Genomic DNA, 17,610 nt, shown 5'->3' on the forward strand with positions numbered 1-17,610 from the left:
GGATCTTTATCTACCATACTACTTTTACAAGCTACGTGGGTTGTGCTTTATACTGATTTAAAAGTATAAAATTATGATAATCTCTTACACTTTATCTAAATTCCATAGAATAGCATTGCTTGCTTGCTCTTTAATTTTCAAACATGATAACTGTCATTACATACCATAATAACTTTGTATTCTTTTTTTAACAACTGTGACATTTAATATTGAAATACACTTTGCTTTTCAACAATTGATTTGAGAAGGAAATTTTGACTGTGTCACAACTACTTTGTATGCAAAAAAGATTTCTCTGAACCCCCTAAAGAATTCTCTATTGTTATGGATTGTCTTCCTAACAGAGCTGTTATACTTCTAGGGGAGACATTTAAACTCTTTAGATTAATTTGAAACCCTGTGTAGGAGTTTCTCTCATGTCTTTCATTGGACCAATTTTCCCAAAGCAGTTTCACAGTGATGAAGAAGTTATAAAGTTGGAAGTTTAGTGCATGTATGTTTGTTCTTTAAAAGTGTTCTTTAATAAGTGAGCCAGTGGCAACTTTTGTTAGGAAAATCTCCCTAGACGGTATGAGCAGGAACCAGACTCAAAAGGGAACTGTCTCCGTCTGGGTGGTGCTGACTGTCTATTCATTACTGGTCCATCATTCTTGAGGTGTACAGTTCAATGAAAGGTCCTTAAATGCAGAACTGTTCTGTACAACTCTTCTATTTTATATCCAAGTTATTTCATCTTTAAAGATCTCCAAAGCTATCGTGACCTGTGAGGCCTTTTCAAATGATCTTTGTGAAAGGATGCAATACTGTTATAATTCCACACAATTGCGTCTGTTCTTTGTGTATATTTTTATGACAAATTTGCAAAAAAAATAATAAGACGTGTACTATAATTAGGCTGAAAAAAATTGGGGGGGAAAAGACATCGAAATAATTTAGGTTATGACATTGTAATGTGCACTTTACATAACCACTTCAATAACCGGACAACTGCAGAAATTGGATCATAAACAATTAGCGTCAACGTTATTAGAACTTATATTTTGAAATATTTTCTTCACCTGAACGGAAGTTGAGTTGGTAAGCAAATTAAGAGCCCTCTTCCAGTATGGACACAATGCGCTAGCACAAAAGAAGAAAATACATTTGACCTGTTCTTTACTTTATTTTTTGTGGATTTCTGCTTCAGTTCTGGTATGTGACTACAGAGTGGTAGTTAAATGTGGGGAAACAGTATCTTCATGCTTACATTGTTTATATTGTTTATATCGAGAATCGCAATCCTCTGCATTTCTGGGTGCTGTTAGGAAGAATATCGCTTTCGAAACAGAGCAGTTGAGTTTATTACTGTACCTTCAGGAGCCTCGTCATGGAGGAACTGGATCACTGAGTGCGTCCTTTTGATATGTGTTCATACTGTATAATAATATAGAATATAGCGATCATTAATATAAAAAGGGATTTTAAAGTTCTGTTGCGGGAATGGTGTTTGTTGATAGGCTCGATTTTGAAGGAACACACACGTGTTCATATAATATAAAGAGGTGTAACATGTACCTGGAAATCCTACTTGAGTAAAAGTATTGAGCTCTTACTGCAAAACCGAGTCCAATACAAGTCAAAAGTTACCCATTCAAATATGACTTGAGTAAAAGTCTTGTATCTTATATAGTATCTGATTTGAACAGTATTTGAGTATTTGACTCGTATTGAACGTAGACACAAAGATGCTCTCGACCTCAACACCAAGACACGTTAGTAAAAATCTCAAATCTGTTGATTTGTAAATAAAGAAAATGTAAATCAGATTGTACACATCAACACTGCATTAACCATCAACACAACAACTTTCAACACGCCAAAATGAAACGAAGATCAAACAAGTCCGCAAGAAAGATTAAACTAGTAAAGGGATCTTTAGTTAACAAATACATTTACAGTATCATGTCACAAAGAAAAAGAACTATTAGTATTCAATGGACAAATAAAATTAAAGTAAATAATTGTAAAGTAAAACCAAATATTCTGCTGTGATTCGATGCATCTCTCAGTCTCGGAGACGGGCGAGATTTTTATTTCATATAAGAAAATATTATTTTTATAAAAAATTTAAATATTGTTATTTAACAATACATTTTATTTTTAATCTTTTTACGTTGGTAATGCTCATTGTCATGTGTAATATATTGGAGTCGAGAGCTGCTTAGTAAATTCGATTCACGTTCAGTTATGAAAAATTTATTTGTTGATGCCATTCATTATTTGTCACATAAATAATGTGTTGCATATATCAATATAAAACAGTGATTTGTTTAAAGGACAAGACAATAAACACTACATGGTCAAAATGTACTCATTTTAATGACCAAAAATACCAAACGTTTCAGAAAGCAGGACAGTTACTAATATCTGTTCAGATACACACTAGGATTTGTTGATAGGCTGGGTTTTGGAGAAAAATTAATTAGGGCATTTATTAAGTTCACATCAGAAGGTTCCCTGTGGGTTCCCTGTCTAGTGGGTAGGATGTGGCGCTCTCACCACTGCGGCCCGGGTTTGATCCCCAGTCAGGGAACCAACCCCAGCCACTCTCAGTGCATAGGGTTGCGTTAGGAAGGGCATCCAGCGTAAAAACGTGTGCCAAATCAAACATGCGGAGGATCCGCTGTGGCGACCCCTAACGGGAGAAGCCGAAAGAATTAAGTTCACATCAGAGAACATGGATTTTTCCGTAAATAAAAATTGTAACAAAGCAGCTTTACACAGATAATAAGTTGGTTTCCATGTCTGAGCAGCTACACACAAATACAATCAAAATGTGTTTAACCTGAGCATTCGAGATTAATAATAAGAGCTTTGCATCTCATTTGCCAAAATTACAGATCACAATGGGGCGAAGTCGGTCCCGCAGCAGATCTTGTGAGATGTATGTGAGTAGACCCGGAAAAGAGCGAAGATCATCAAAGAAACGTCACAGATCCAGCTCTTCATCTTCCAGCTCTAGCACTGAAAGACCAAGCCCTAGCAAGAAACATGGCCATAGTTGCAGCAAGAGTCAAAGTGCAGGTATTTTGCAGTTTTCCATTAGTCTATTTTGTCTGATCAAAAAGATTTTGGACATTTGCCTAGTCCATAAATTGACCTTTTTTATTGTATAATATTTTATGTTTATTTTATAAGTATAACAAGATACAATCTAATAAAAAGGAAGTTTGTATTATCAGGATTGAAGCCTAGATTTGCCAAAGCTTTTAATGGGAATGTACAAATCCATGTGACTTAGCTAGACAGTGATTTGACATTGTTATAATAAATTACAATCTTATTATAATTATATAATAATAATATGACAATTGGTTGAAAATATAACAAAGATTCCCATTAATAATGGATATTATGAACAGATGCTCTTGTAAATCCATATTTATGCAACAAATTGTATTAATTGCACTCTGACAGAAATCCAAGTGAAACATCTATCAGTCAGTCACAGTGTAAAAACTGCAGTAGTAAAAACTCTGTTTAATGTAACGTGCTGTTTTATTCCACATGTTTAAACTACCTCTGCTTTCGATGCGTTTCGATGGCGGCTAAACAGCGCATCTAGAAGTTCACACTCAATTCAATTGACAGTTTCGGAATTTTGCCTCTGTACATTACCACAATGGTTTTGAAATGACTTATGATGTGATCGAAGAATGTAAAATAAATTACAGCTATTTTTCTGGAAAAAATTCTGTCAAACATAGAAGCAGTCTTATAGCATGAGCATGTACAGCTGAGGTTAGAAGTTTTGAGAATGACACAAATATTAAATATCAATTAAGTCTGCTGCCTCAGTTTTATGATGCCAATTTGCATATAATCCAGAATGTAATGAGCAGAATTGCAATTCATTGTAAAGTCGCTCTTTGCGATGAAAAATCATTGTTTGTCCTCTGTTCGCCCATGGTTATGCGAAAGAACAAAAGTGCAGTCATCACAAAAAAACTTTCTTTCGGCTTCTCCCATTAGGGGAATATTCGTGATCCGCATGTTCGATTTGGCACATGTTTTTAAACTGGATGCCCTTCCTAACGCAACCCTCCCATTTATCCTGGCTTGGGACCCGGACTAAGAGGGAACTGTCTTGTGCAAACCCTAATGGCTGGGGTTAAAAGTGCAGTCATCACTGCTTTCCACAAAAAAAGGGATTCACAGGCGAGGATATTGCTGCTAGTAAGATTGCACCCAAATCAACCATTTATTGGATCATCAAGAACTTTAAACAGAGAAGTTCAATTGTTGTGATAAAGGCTTTACAGCGCCCAATGTAAGTGGTGTTAATTGCTGCTCAGACTGCTGCTAGTATGGACGCATAGCGGTAGCACAATTCTATAAATTCTGTAATATGCAAAATTGTAACCATTACTACTTGGACATATTACACATATCAAATCATATTAATAATAGAATTTTTTATTTTTTTTTTATTTTTTAATAAAGTGTTAAAATTATTATTTAATTTACTCATAAAACTACTGGTTGAAAAATTATATAATTTTATTTTCCTTTTGCACCAAACTTTGCACATATGGTAACGGAAAATGTACATTTATATAAATAAAGGAAAAAATTGCCATTTTGAATATTGGATCGCCATTTTGCTTTTTACATTTAATTGAACCGATATCCTGGGTCAATATTCAGGTGACTCTTCCCCCTGGTGGCCTGGCGGGAATATAGCGGTTGAAACTGTTACAAATATACAGAGCTAAAACCCTAATTAAAAAAACAAAGTTGGGATGCTGTGTAAAATGTAACAAATGAAACCGAATGTACAGTAGAACACAGTATTACATAGAAAACATATCAAATGTTGAAACTGAGGAAATGTAGCATTTTAAGGAAAAAGTAAATTTTGAATTTAAATGCGGCAGCATGTCTCAAACGATTCTGGACAGGATGTCCAATATGAATTTTTGCACTTGTCTTTTTATGCACAGAGATTATTCCAGATTCTCTGAATATTTTAATGATATGATGTAGATGAGATTTTTAATCTTTGCAATTTATTATTATTTTTTTTAATCTATGAAAAACCGTCAACAAATTGTGGAACAATTTCAGAAAAATGTTCCACAATTTGTTGACGCAGTTTTTTCATAGTTTTTTATTATTTTATTTCTCCGCTCATCTTCTAAAAGACTCTACCTCTTTGATACTCTTTTATACCCAGTCATGTTACTGACCTGTTTCAGATTTAATCTCATTAGTTTTTCACAAAATTTTCTTTCAGCTGTTTATATTTAGTAACACTTACTTTTCCAGACTTAGAATGTGTTGCCATACAATTCATGATGACCCTATTAGTAAACTGCACTGTACAGTGTTTTCTTTATGTTTTAGTTTACAATGAAAACCAAACTTTGGAAACTTAAAAAAAGTTTTTTTTTGCGATTGTGACTTTATTTCCCGCAATTATTACTTTATTTCTCGCAATTCCAGTCTTTCTTCATCTCGAAAACATCCAACATTTCTGCAGCATCTTCTGTTTACATGTCCAGAGCACTCCAGAGTTTAGCAGGTGGTGGCAAATTATTCAATCTTTTCATTTGAATTCTTTGATTTACTCAAGGAATCGTTTGATCCCTACACGTTATTTCATTAAAATGGTACATATCCTCAGTTCAAACATTTGATATGTTTCTGATGTTCTCTTGGCAATAAAAAATGGGTTAATTGAATTATGTTTTATTTGTTTATTTATTTATGTATGTATGTATGTATGTATGTATGTATTTATTTATTTACATTTTACACAGCATCTCAACTTTTTTTCAACTTTACAACCGAGGTTGTACTTTAGAGAGATGCTTTCTATTTATGCTTATTTATTTATTTATTTATTTACATTTTACACAGCATCTCAACTTTTTGGAACCGAGGTTGTACTTTAGAGAGATGCTTTCTACTGAGATACAGTCAAATGCTACAAAACTAAAATGACGGTGCTTCACAATTAGGATGGACCCAAACGTTACTGTGAGAGTACCCTCTTACCCCTGATTTCAACCCAGTTGAGCATGTTTTCACTTAAGACTTACAATCAATTAGTAATTAGAGGCTGTATAATGGCCTCTTTCTTAAGAAAGGAGGCTCAGTATTTGGTGTCCATGGGTTGAAGAATTTAGGCAGTTGCTAAATGCAAAGAACTTTGCATCCAAGGTTTAAAAATAATCGCAAATAATTATCTTAATTTTTCAACATTTATTTTGATACTGAAAAATAAAAAGGGGGGACATACATTTTAGGGACAATGTTAGAGGGAAAGCATTTTTTTTATCATTTGTAAATGGTTTTGTTAAACTCCATGAACTAAAGTTAGAATATGCACTTCAATTGCTTATTGATTGCTTCATTAGAAATACACTGAGGTGGTGTAAACAGGCATAATTCTAAAAATTGTATGGACCTGATTGGATACATGTAGTGAAAAAAGGAAAAAGGTAGCCGGAGCCCTTTAATGTTTGTTTTTGCCTTAGTCTCATGTGGCCAGACAGGAGTCTGCATGTCTGGAAACATGACCTAATAGTGTGGTATGTGCTTGATGAGCACAGGAAAGCTCTGTCTTCACAGATTCTTGATATCTGAAGCCCAATTTTAAGACAAACTTTGTTACAATTATCCATAAACATATTTTTAATATATCTATTACATTACACCTGGTCCTGTTACATTTACATTTATGGCCTGTAGCAGACACGCTTATCCAGAGCGACGTAGAACAGTGATTCTGTTAGACTAGTTTTACCCCTTTATTCACCTGCCTAACATTTTCAGGGGGACTAAACTTTTTCCTGCATTAGGAATGTTGGTCTACATCATTTTTTTAGCATATTTGTGTATTTTAAATAACTGTCTTTTACTGTAATGCACTTTTATTTAGATTGTAAAGCAGAGAAGAAAAAGCAAAAGAGAAAGCGACATTCTTCCACTTCATCAAGCAGTTCATCATCATCTTCATCCAGTGATGAAAAGGCCAAGAGGAGGAAACATAAAAAGGCTAAGAAGCAACTGAAGAAAATTAAAGCAAAGGAAAAGAAGAAGGTGAAAAAGGAGAAGAAACGGCTTAAAAAGATGAAGTTAGCAGCTAAAGCTGAGGCAGCAGCAAATACAGCTCCATTGATGATCCCGGTTCCGCTTCCTGTTCAAATCGAAAGTCCTCAGTCATACTTAGAAACCTGGCAAAATGATGATGCCACAGAACATGGTCCAGGTGAGGGAGCTTTTTTAAACTATATATAATTTGTTTGCCATCAGTGCTACATGTCTATTTTCTAAGGGATTAAAATGGGTCAACATTACAGATGTCATGACACATGTCATTTTGTTTACTTCAGTGATGACTGATGAACAGAAGGCCAGTTTTACCACCAAGAGGCCAATGACAAAAGAGGAGTATGAAGCCAGACAGAGTGTTATTCGCAGAGTTGTTGACCTGGAGACAGGACGTACCAGGTGTGTCATTCGCTCACTATCAAAAACTACCTAGATATGAAAAAAACTGAATAAGCTATTAAGAAAAGAAGTAATTGTTACTCATTCACTGAACTCAGAGATGATGAACTGAAGTGAATTTTTATTGACTCATAGGCTTGTAAGAGGAGATGGAGAGATTTTAGAAGAAATTGTCAGCAAGGATAAGCACAAAGAGCTCAATAAGGTAAGCTTGATTGCTTTTGCTGTAAGCTATTGCTTTTAATAATTAAATTTTTCAATTTAACACACTTTCGTATAATTCAAATACACACAAAAAGTTACAAACATTTTAATGGTTTACATTTTGAGATATTACGTGTACACTCTATTTAACTGCCATATTTACCGACTCAGAATCCTTAAGGAATCTCAATCCCCATATTTACCTACAATCCTTTTATTTCCATTAGCAAGCAACCAAGAGAGATGGTGATACTTTCCAGAAGAGACTAGGAATGAACAGGTAGAGGAACACTTCACTGGGCATGTACAAGTACATCCAGATCATTTAAAGCCCTAACTTTAAGGATTCTGAAAAAAACATATCTTTCATTGAAAAAACAGTGTTTCTCTGCTTTTGGAATTGTGAAAAATGTGTTAATGATCTACTTCTTGAATTGCTTTAAAGATTATGTGAATATTCCTCTTGTCTATTTCTGCTTTTAATGTTATAGAATCTTATATATTAACAAAAAAGATCTAAGAAATTCTACCTTGTGTGTGAAAGATTTTGATTTACAGTTGGAACATTCCCCTGGATTTTTGATGGTCAATGTTAAAGATCCATGAAATTTGAGAACTTGCCCTGACAGTGGGCCATAATTGTGAAGCTGGATATATATGAATTTATTTATTATTCATTTGTAGGACAGTTTACACAAAAAAAATGTGGTCTTCATGAAAATCCATAAAAAATGTACATCCTTTGATAGCTGAAGACTTAGTCTTTATAAAGTTATGCATTAGGAAACTCACTAATGATAAATGTGTGTTGATTTTCTTATGTAGCTGGCAATAAATACATTTTAATAAATAAATAAAATTTTATACATGGATTACTTTCAAAGTCCATTTTCTATATTTATATGAATCAACTGTGCAATTTTAGCTGTCACCAGTTGTTCAGTAGCAAAAGTAGCTAAAAGAAAAAAGTCACCAGATGTAATTGAATTCTTTGTACTTTCAATGATTCATTATCAAAACACAAATTATGATGATAGTTGATTTTCTGAAGACATTTTTAATAGACAAAATACTTTTATAACACAGAAAAAGATTAACAATAATTTGTTTACGCCTACTAGGAACACAGACAAACCAGTGATTTTTGAAAGTCAAATAGTCATCAAGTAACTTACTTCATTACTTGTAAATATAGCAAAAACAAGATCACAGAAGTTTGAGGACAACAATGGTGATCAGTTATTGGTAAACAGATATTATCAGTAATGTGTGTATGGCCAAACATACATTTTAAACCCCTACTGTCAAGTCAAGTTTATTTCTATTGCGCTTTTCACAACAGACATCGTCTCAAAGCAGCTTTACAGAAATTAACAGTTAAGGTGAGCAATGTGTATTTATCCCTGATGAGCAGCCGTGGTGACTGTGGCAAGGAAAAACTACCTTAGATGTTATGAGGAAGAGACCTTGAGAGGAATCAGAACTCAAAAGGGGAACCTCATCCTCATTTGGTTGACATCAAGAGTGTGATTATAGTCTTTAAACAATACAGAACACTGGAGAGTGAGAACTAACATGAGCACTGGAGTGTGAGATTATGAGTAATGATCTTTTTACAGTCTTTTAGTGATTTTGGTTATAAAACTAGGAGCTACTGAGCAACTCATAAAATAGCTCAACATTTGCGATCATCACATTTCCAACACCAGCTTCTCCATGCCAGAGCCTTTAAACACTCAAGGAGGTCCAATGTCAAAACTCCACATGAAATGGGATCCAATTGGCACTGGTACGTCTCTAGATGGTTCAGGATGTTTGCGAGTTCGGCATCTAATTCTTTAAAGGGTACAATCTTCATAAGATGGGAAGAGACTGGGGCTGGAGCAACCTCAGGATGCCTCGGGATGGGTAGAGAAAGAGCAGCAGTGGAGAGGAATTAGCGTCGCTGCTGTTCATGATATTAACAGCACAAGTTGATAAGGTGCATGTGATCAGATGTACTAGCGCACAAGGATATGATTTGATGTGTGTTATGTGTAGGCTTTGCTAAAAAGATAAGGTTTTAATCTGCACCTTAAACTGGGAAAGTGTGTCTGAACCCCGAACACTGACAGGAATTCAGTGTTTTGTAAGTGAGAAGCAGTAGGTTGTAGTCGATTTGAAGTCTAAACAGGTAGCCAGTGTAGGAATGAGAAGATTGGGGTTATGTGCTAATTTTTTTTTTTTTTTTTTTGTGCGCTTGCAAGAAGTGGGTTTGCAAATATTCTTGCATATCTCATCAACAAGGGCCAAGACCAAGTCTGCATTACCTCTCTATAAACAACATTCGTATCTCACTCTAAACACCGAAGTAAAATTAAAGATTTGTCTCAAGCTTAAAATCTTTGAGATAATGTTATCATTCCCTTTTTTTTTAAAAAGGGAATTCCTGCACCACCAAGCTGGTTGTATTTAACTATAGCATAATTTATATACCAATATGACTCTGATTGCTGCAAAAACGTAGATTCAAATAACAGTCTTGTTGTAATATATGTTTATATGATATACAGTGGGTACGGAAAGTATTCAGACCCCCTTAAATTTTTCACTCTTTGTTATATTGCAGCCATTTGTCAAAATCATTTAGGTTCATTCTTCTTCCTCATGAATGTACACACAGCTTCCCATACTGACAGAAAAACACAGAATTGTTGACATTGTTGCAGATTTATTAAAAAAGAAAAACTGAAATATCACATGGTCCTAAGTATTCAGACCCTTTGCTCAGTATTTAGTAGAAGCCCCCTTTTGATCTAATACAGCCAGGAGTCTTTTTGGGAAAGATGCAACAAGTCTTTCACACCTGGATTTGGGGATCCTCTGCCATTCCTCCTTGCAGATCCTCTCCAGTTCTGTCAGGTTGGATGGTAAACGTTGGTGGACAGCCATTTTTAGGTCTCTCCAGAGATGCTTAATTGGGTTTAAGTCAGGGCTCTGGCTGGGCCATTCAAGAACAGTCACGGAGTTGTTGTGAAGCCACTCCTTCGTTATTTTAGCTGTGTGCTTAGGGTCATTGTCTTGTTGGAAGGTAAACCTTCGGCCCAGTCTGAGGTCCAGAGCACTCTGGAGAAGGTTTTTGTCCAGGATATCCCTGTACTTGGCCGCATTTATCTTTCCCTCGATTGCAACCAGTCGTCCTGTCCCTGCAGCTGAAAAACACCCCCACAGCATGATGCTGCCACCACCATGCTTCACTGTTGGGACTGTATTGGACAGGTGATGAGCAGTGCCTGGTTTTCTCCACACATACCGCTTAGAATTAAGGCCAAAAAGTTATATTTTGGTCTTATTAGACCAGAGAAACTTATTTCTCACCATCTTGGAGTCCTTCAGGTGTTTTTTTAGCAAACTCCATGCGGGCTTTCATGTGTCTTACACTGAGGAGAGGCTTCCGTCGGGCCACTCTGCCATAAAGCCCCGACTGGTGGAGGGCTGCAGTGATGGTTGACTTTCTACAACTTTCTCCCATCTCCTGACTGCATCTCTGGAGCTCAGCCACAGTGATCTTTGGGTTCTTCTTTACCTCTCTCACCAAGGCTCTTCTCCCCTGATAGCTCAGTTTGGCCGGACGGCCAGCTCTAGGAAGGGTTCTGGTCGTCCCAAACGTCTTCCATTTGAGGATTATGGAGGCCACTGTGCTCTTAGGAACCTTAAGTGCAGCGGAAATCTTTTTGTAACCTTGGCCAGATCTGTGCCTTGCCACAATTCTGTCTCTGAGCTCTTCAGGCAGTTCCTTTGACCTCATGATTCTCATTTGCTCTGACATGCATTGTGATCTGGAAGGTCTTATATAGACAGGTGTTAGGCTTTCCTAATCAAGTCCAATCAGTATAATCAAACACAGCTGGACTTAAATGAAGGTGTAGAACCATCTCAAGGATGATCAGAAGAAATGTAAAGCACCTGAGTTAAATATATGAGTGTCACAGCAAAGGGTCTGAATACTTAGGACCATGTGATATTTCAGTTTTTCTTTTTTAATAAATCTGCAACAACGTCAACAATTCTGTGTTTTTCTGTCAATATGGGGAGCTGTGTGTACATACATGAGGAAGAAGAATGAACTTAAATGATTTTAGCAAATGGCTGCAATATAACAAAGAGTGAAAAATTTAAGGGGGTCTGAATACTTTCCGTACCCACTGTACATCATTTTAACACTGTTGGCCTAAATATTGTGTCATCACCCATCAGTGGTGGACGAAGTACACAAAACATGTACTTGAGGAAAAGTAAAGATACAGTAGGTAAAATATGACTCCAGTAAAAGTAAATGTGCTACAATTAAACTTTCATTTAAATAAAATTACAAAAGTATTTGCCTTCAAATGTACACAAAAGTAAACAAGTACTTTGATTTATCATGGCTATGATGTCCTATTTTTGTCTTGTCGATTTTCCTCTTTCTTAATCAACTCAGTTTATGTGAAAAGACTCTAATTTTACTCTTAGCACAGCTAATAGAATTATATTAATGAGTCAAACACTGATTGATATCTAATAATCATGAGTCTCTATTCAATGACTTTAAAAAAAAATCACGCAAATAAGAACACGGGTGATGTGGCGAGTTAGTCAGGAGTTTCTTCCATCATTTATTACTCTCAAAACTGACAATGAACTGTATGTTCATGCTAAGTAGATATTACCAAGTGGCAATGGTGTGAACCTGGGTGAACCACGCCATGACCAAACGGCTTCCTCATTGATTAGTTTCAGATTTGAAAAGCTCCTCTCTGCTTCGGTGGAATAGCTAAACACATTTTTCTCAGAGCAGTCCACAAGTTTGGATACATTTCTGAAAGAGAATTATACATATATAAATTTCACCTTAAATGCATTTAATGCGTAATTAAATACACGTCATTGTGCACAATTTATCAAACTCTCAAAACCAAGAACCAAACCACTCCTTGTCTAATTGTAGCAATAAGATACGTAGAACATCTATATCCTTATAATATGTCTTTTAAATTAGCCTTTTTTTTTTTTTTTAAAGCTGCACGGGGATTCCCCTTACTGACCTCGGATCAAGACTTATTTAGTACAATCACAGAAAATCTTTGACATCACCTCAATTCAAGATCTATAAGTTCTATTTGAACTACAATCCAACCAGACTAATTACGCTGTAAGTGTTTTGTTGCTACACACATGATGATAAACTACATGCTATAAATTAGAATGTTATGCCGCTAAAAGAAATATTATTGCTCTATGCATAAAAGCATACCAGGCAACAGCATAACCTAAGTGATATACAGTTATTATTTCATTAAATGCATTCGCTTATATCCTCTTAACGAGATGAGTGATGAAGCTGCATATAAACCTTTATCTTTTGCACGTTTCCCACCTACATATTTCTTCTTTTTCTGAATTGGGCTCCTGAGAGCTTTTTGTCATCCATAATTTTCATTTGGATTCAGTTCTCCTCACTGATGTGACGTCACTCAACCCCCGGCTCTTCTTTCTGAGTGTGTGAGTGAGGGAACTTCTCTGAGCGGTGGGTGCACACTCCCAGACCCGACCTGACCCGACCAGACCCGACCATAACATCATAACTGACACGACCGTGCAAATGAGATATTAGACTTTAAAATGTATAGAAGTTAACGTAAGTCTCCCCAAACTAAAATTTTTGAATAAATTACAGATACGTGAAAAAACTACTTAAGTACAGTAACGAATTACATTTACTTCGTTACTGTCCACCGCTGCCCATCAACTCTTACCGTCTCTTTGGTTGTACAATATTCATTTATTTCAATAAAAGTTAATTAACCAACTTTGCATATGACCCAGGATTATGTGCTGTGCCCATGAGAAGAAAGTCTCGTTCTCGAAGCTTAACTTGCAAACACTGACCATGTGGAAGTACTCAGAAGATGCAACGACCCCATTCCACTCTTTGGCAAGGGGGTAAAGTTCAGGACTAGTGATGCGTCGTCCATGAACGAATCGTTCATTTTGAATGAGTCTTTATTGTGACTCAGAAGAATAAATCATCTCAAATAGTGTTCATTTTCTACTGGACGCGCATGAGCAAAGCATTGCAAAATCTGACACAAAGAAGTAATGAGAGGTGGACACAAACAAGTAATAAAAGGTGGACACAAGAGGACGCAAGTAATAAGAGGTGGACACAAGAGGACATAAACAAGTAATGAAAGGTGGACACAAGAGGACACAAAGAAGTAATGAGAGGTGGACACAAGAGGACACAAAGAGGTAATGAGAGGTGGACACGAGGACACAAAGAGGTAATGAGAGGTGAACACAAGATGACACAAAGAGGTAATGAGAGGTGGACACGAGGACACAAAGAGGTAATGAGAGGTGAACACAAGATGACACAAAAAAGTAATGAGAGGTGGACACAAGAGGACACAAAGAGGTAATGAGAATTGGACACGAGGACACAGAGGTAATGAGAGGTAGACACAAGAGGACATAAACAAGTAATGAGAGGTGGACACAAGAGGACACAAAGAAGTAATGAGAGGTGGACACAAGAGGACACAAAGAGGTAATGAGAGGTGGACACGAGGACACAAAGAGGTAATGAGAGGTGAACACAAGATGACACAAAGAGGTAATGAGAGGTGGACACGAGGACACAAAGAGGTAATGAGAGGTGAACACAAGATGACACAAAAAAGTAATGAGAGGTGGACACAAGAGGACACAAAGAGGTAATGAGAATTGGACACGAGGACACAGAGGTAATGAGAGGTAGACACAAGAGGACATAAACAAGTAATGAGAGGTGGACACAAGAGGACACAAAGAAGTAATGAGAGGTGGACACAAGAGGACACAAAGAGGTAATGAGAGGTGAACACAAGATGACACAAAAAAGTAATGAGAGGTGGACACAAGAGGACACAAAGAGGTATTGAGAATTGGACACGAGGACACAGAGGTAATGAGAGGTGGACACAAGAGGACATAAACAAGAAATGAGAGGTGGACACAAGAGGACACAAAGAAGTAATAAGAGGTGAGCTACTCATTCTGTTTATCATTAGCTGCATTGTTATATTTTTTCATTATTGAATCTATAGTCAAATATCGTGAATGTAGACATGTTGTGTTCTTATTGAAAATGCAACATTTCATATTATTTTTGATCAAATGAACGAAATGAACTAAATGACTAAAAAAGATTCGTGTATTTTGATGAACGAGTCTCAAAGAACCAAGTCACTATAAAGATCCGATTTGCACATTACTGAGGACTAGCGTTTAGTTTCTTTGCAACAATTTGCGGCTTTTATTTTTGAAAGACTTCCGGTTCATTAAAAACAACATTTGATTTACCCTGGTATACGTGTTTTCGAGCACTTTTGATGTTTTATTCAAAATCATGTCATTTTTATTAGCTATAGTCAAAGTAAGTATTCTTCCTTTTAAGATTTAAGAAATAATTATGAATGTTTGGCTGAGCAGCTCTTTTGTTTCGTCACTTCCGTCATCTTCCGCACTTATCCAGCGTTATAATGCTCACTGTTCATATAAAATGTTCCCGAGGGCTTTTGTTTTGCGTGCTTTATTCTGCGGAAGACTCACAGGAGTCTCTCAACAACACTCCCAGGTTTTCCCCACTCACGCAGTCGGCTGGCCGTGCATTCACTTTGCTGGGAAGAAACACCGGTTTGACCTGCCGGTATTGAATGAAGAAGAGTTGGAGGAACAGTTCGTCCGTGGTTCCGGACCAGGCGGTCAAGCGACCAACAAAACCAGCAACTGTGTGGTATTAAAACATATGCCGACTGGAGTAGTTGTAAAGGTAAGTTATATTAGAATCTTATGAAACATGTATTATGATGAACTCCTTCTTTCGTGGGTCTGTGTGTCCGGCACCGGTGTAAAATGGACTTTCTCCTGCAGTGTCACCAGACCCGGTCGGTGCAGTTAAACCGGCAGCGTGCACGCGAGATCCTGCAGGAGAAACTGGACGTTTTTTACAAAGGTGAAGATAGCGAGCTGCTAAAACAGAAGGAGGACTCCAGAATAAGAAAACAAGTAAAACGAAAGAAAGTAAATGAAGGAATAGAAAAAAAGAGACTGTTCAGAAAAATGCTCTCAGCTGATTTGAAGCCAGAAGAGGAGACTGGATGAAGTTTCTTAATTCCTGCTCTGGTCATCTAGTAGATGTGAAGATTAACAATGCCTTCAGCTACACTTAATCCCAAAAATAAGAGTGAATGTACAAGAATAAATACTGACTAATGTCTTATATTTCCATTCTTCTGTTGCTCTGATTATAAACGTTAGTTTTAATATATAATATTATGGTTTGCTGTTCTGTCTGTCTCTCTTCTTGTGCTCCTTCTCTTCTTTGCTTCACCTCTTAATATAATAAGTGATTCGTTTTACAGATTTAGATGATCCATTGATGGGTTACGAGCACAACAGTAACAGTTTGGATTTTAACTTGACCCTTCAAACCTAAAGCAGTAATTTAGCATTTTACATTGGTTACAAATACAAATAAATGTGTGGTGTAGATATTATTATAACCAGTATGAAATATTTTCAACATTGTACATTAATACTGGACATTCAAACTGAAAGAATGTGTGTGGAATTTTGTAGTAAACAAACAAAAAAAGGGTTCAACAAAACGAATTATGCATTATATTCTTCAAAGTGCTTTTTGCTTCTACGACCTCTTTGCACACTCAAGTCAGCATCATGAGGTAGTCACTTGGAATAATGTTTCAGCAATCACGAGAAGTTGCCAGCGGTGCAGAATGCTTGTTGGAAGCTTTTCCTTAACTTTTTAGTCTCGTCCAAAGCCATCTCAACTGGATTTAGATGGGGTGATTGGGGAGGCCGATCGTGGAGGTTGTCTGATGCAGCACTCCATCACTCACCTTGAACCTTGATGGGATGGAATGTCGCGGCATGAGTGTGCACTTAATTTCGACAATCAACACATCTCCCTTGCTTTACAGTGGGAACCACACATTCAGGTGAAAACGACCGTAAGAACGAAAAATCTTACATTTGGACTCCTCGCACCAAAAGAAAGTTTTCCACTGATCTTAAGTCAATTTCTTGTGTTTCCAGGCAAAAGCAAGTCTGCTTGTTTTTCTTCCATAGTTGTTTCTTTGCCACAACTCAACCATGAAGGCCTGACTCGCACAGTGAAGTGTGTGAACTTCCCTGAACAGTGTTTAAATGTGCCTGTGAGAAGCATTTATGTAAATTGGCAGATTCAGAGGCTTCTAATTGTAATAAACGTATTCTTTGCAGCAGAGGTAGCTCTTGGTCTTTTCACTTTCCTTTTCTGTTCAAGGTCCTCATGAGAGCCTGTTTCATCATAGCATTCGATGGTTTTTAGGATACATTTGAAGTTCTTTTAGATTTTTGAGATTGACTGACTTTTGTTTTTTTAAAGTAAAAATGGACTGTCTTTTCTTTTTAATTTCAATTCAATTCAATTCATTTTTATTTGTATAGCGCTTTTAACAATGAACATTGTCTCAAAGCAGCTTTACACAGATAATGCGGTGATTAAAAATGAATATGTTCTTTATGAGTAAGTTTGTCCCTGATGAGCAAGCCGGTGGCGACTGGCGACTGTGGCAAGGAAAAACTCCCCGAGATGGCATAAGGAAGAAACCTTGAGAGGAACCAGACTCAAGAGGGAACCCATCCTCATCTGGGTTACACCGAATGTCCATTTGTGGCGGGTATACAATGTTGCGGGGTGCAGTGATGATGATCAAAAGCGAAGTGTATTTCTGAGTCAGTGTAGGAGACTGTTGACATCAGTGTACCTGTGTTTTTACCTGTGTTTAGTAGCCCAAAAATTAGGACTGTTTACTTTTTTTTTTTACTGACTATTAGCTCATC

General features: G+C 36.6%; 2 protein-coding genes across 4 annotated transcripts; both read left to right on the forward strand.

The window, feature by feature from the left end:
* Window positions 1-1,063: 1,063 nt before the first annotated feature.
* On the forward strand, window positions 1,064-8,573 carry arl6ip4 (ADP-ribosylation factor-like 6 interacting protein 4). 2 transcript variants are annotated; one of them, XM_083527055.1, is made up of 6 exons: window positions 1,064-1,191; window positions 2,880-3,063; window positions 6,926-7,255; window positions 7,380-7,497; window positions 7,633-7,702; window positions 7,929-8,573. In XM_083527055.1, exons 2-6 carry the CDS (start codon window positions 2,886-2,888, stop codon window positions 7,983-7,985), a joined length of 753 nt encoding a protein of 250 aa, XP_083383181.1. In that variant the 5' UTR covers window positions 1,064-1,191; window positions 2,880-2,885; the 3' UTR covers window positions 7,986-8,573. The 2 variants fall into 2 exon arrangements, with proteins under 2 accessions (XP_083383181.1, XP_083383182.1); XM_083527056.1 differs by lacking the exon at window positions 1,064-1,191 and adding an exon at window positions 1,209-1,387.
* A 6,529-nt stretch (window positions 8,574-15,102) lies between these two features.
* mtrfr (mitochondrial translation release factor in rescue) lies at window positions 15,103-17,013 on the forward strand. Of its 2 annotated transcripts, none has more exons than XM_083526668.1 (3): window positions 15,103-15,535; window positions 15,637-16,736; window positions 16,822-17,013. In XM_083526668.1, the coding sequence occupies exons 1-2, from the start codon at window positions 15,176-15,178 to the stop codon at window positions 15,865-15,867; spliced, it is 591 nt and encodes a 196-aa protein (XP_083382794.1). In that variant the 5' UTR covers window positions 15,103-15,175; the 3' UTR covers window positions 15,868-16,736; window positions 16,822-17,013. The 2 variants fall into 2 exon arrangements, with proteins under 2 accessions (XP_083382794.1, XP_083382793.1); XM_083526667.1 differs by having other exon boundaries at window positions 15,637-16,724.
* The last annotated feature ends 597 nt before the right edge of the window (window positions 17,014-17,610 follow it).

The sequence above is a fragment of the Silurus aristotelis genome (genome assembly GCF_946808225.1).
Source record: "Silurus aristotelis genome assembly, chromosome: 23".
Lineage (NCBI taxonomy): Eukaryota > Metazoa > Chordata > Actinopteri > Siluriformes > Siluridae > Silurus > Silurus aristotelis.

What these genes read in the sequence shown, in the direction of transcription:
- arl6ip4 (XM_083527055.1), top strand. Translation starts at nt 2,886, where the DNA reads ATGGGGCGAAGTCGGTCCCGCAGCAGATCTTGTGAGATGTATGTGAGT. An exon ending in TGCCACAGAACATGGTCCAG is followed by an intron (nt 7,256 to 7,379) that starts GTGAGGGAGCTT and finishes TGTTTACTTCAG; the next exon opens with TGATGACTGATGAACAGAAG. An exon ending in CTGGAGACAGGACGTACCAG is followed by an intron (nt 7,498 to 7,632) that starts GTGTGTCATTCG and finishes ATTGACTCATAG; the next exon opens with GCTTGTAAGAGGAGATGGAG.
- mtrfr (XM_083526668.1), top strand. Translation starts at nt 15,176, where the DNA reads ATGAATGTTTGGCTGAGCAGCTCTTTTGTTTCGTCACTTCCGTCATCT. An exon ending in CGACTGGAGTAGTTGTAAAG is followed by an intron (nt 15,536 to 15,636) that starts GTAAGTTATATT and finishes TTTCTCCTGCAG; the next exon opens with TGTCACCAGACCCGGTCGGT.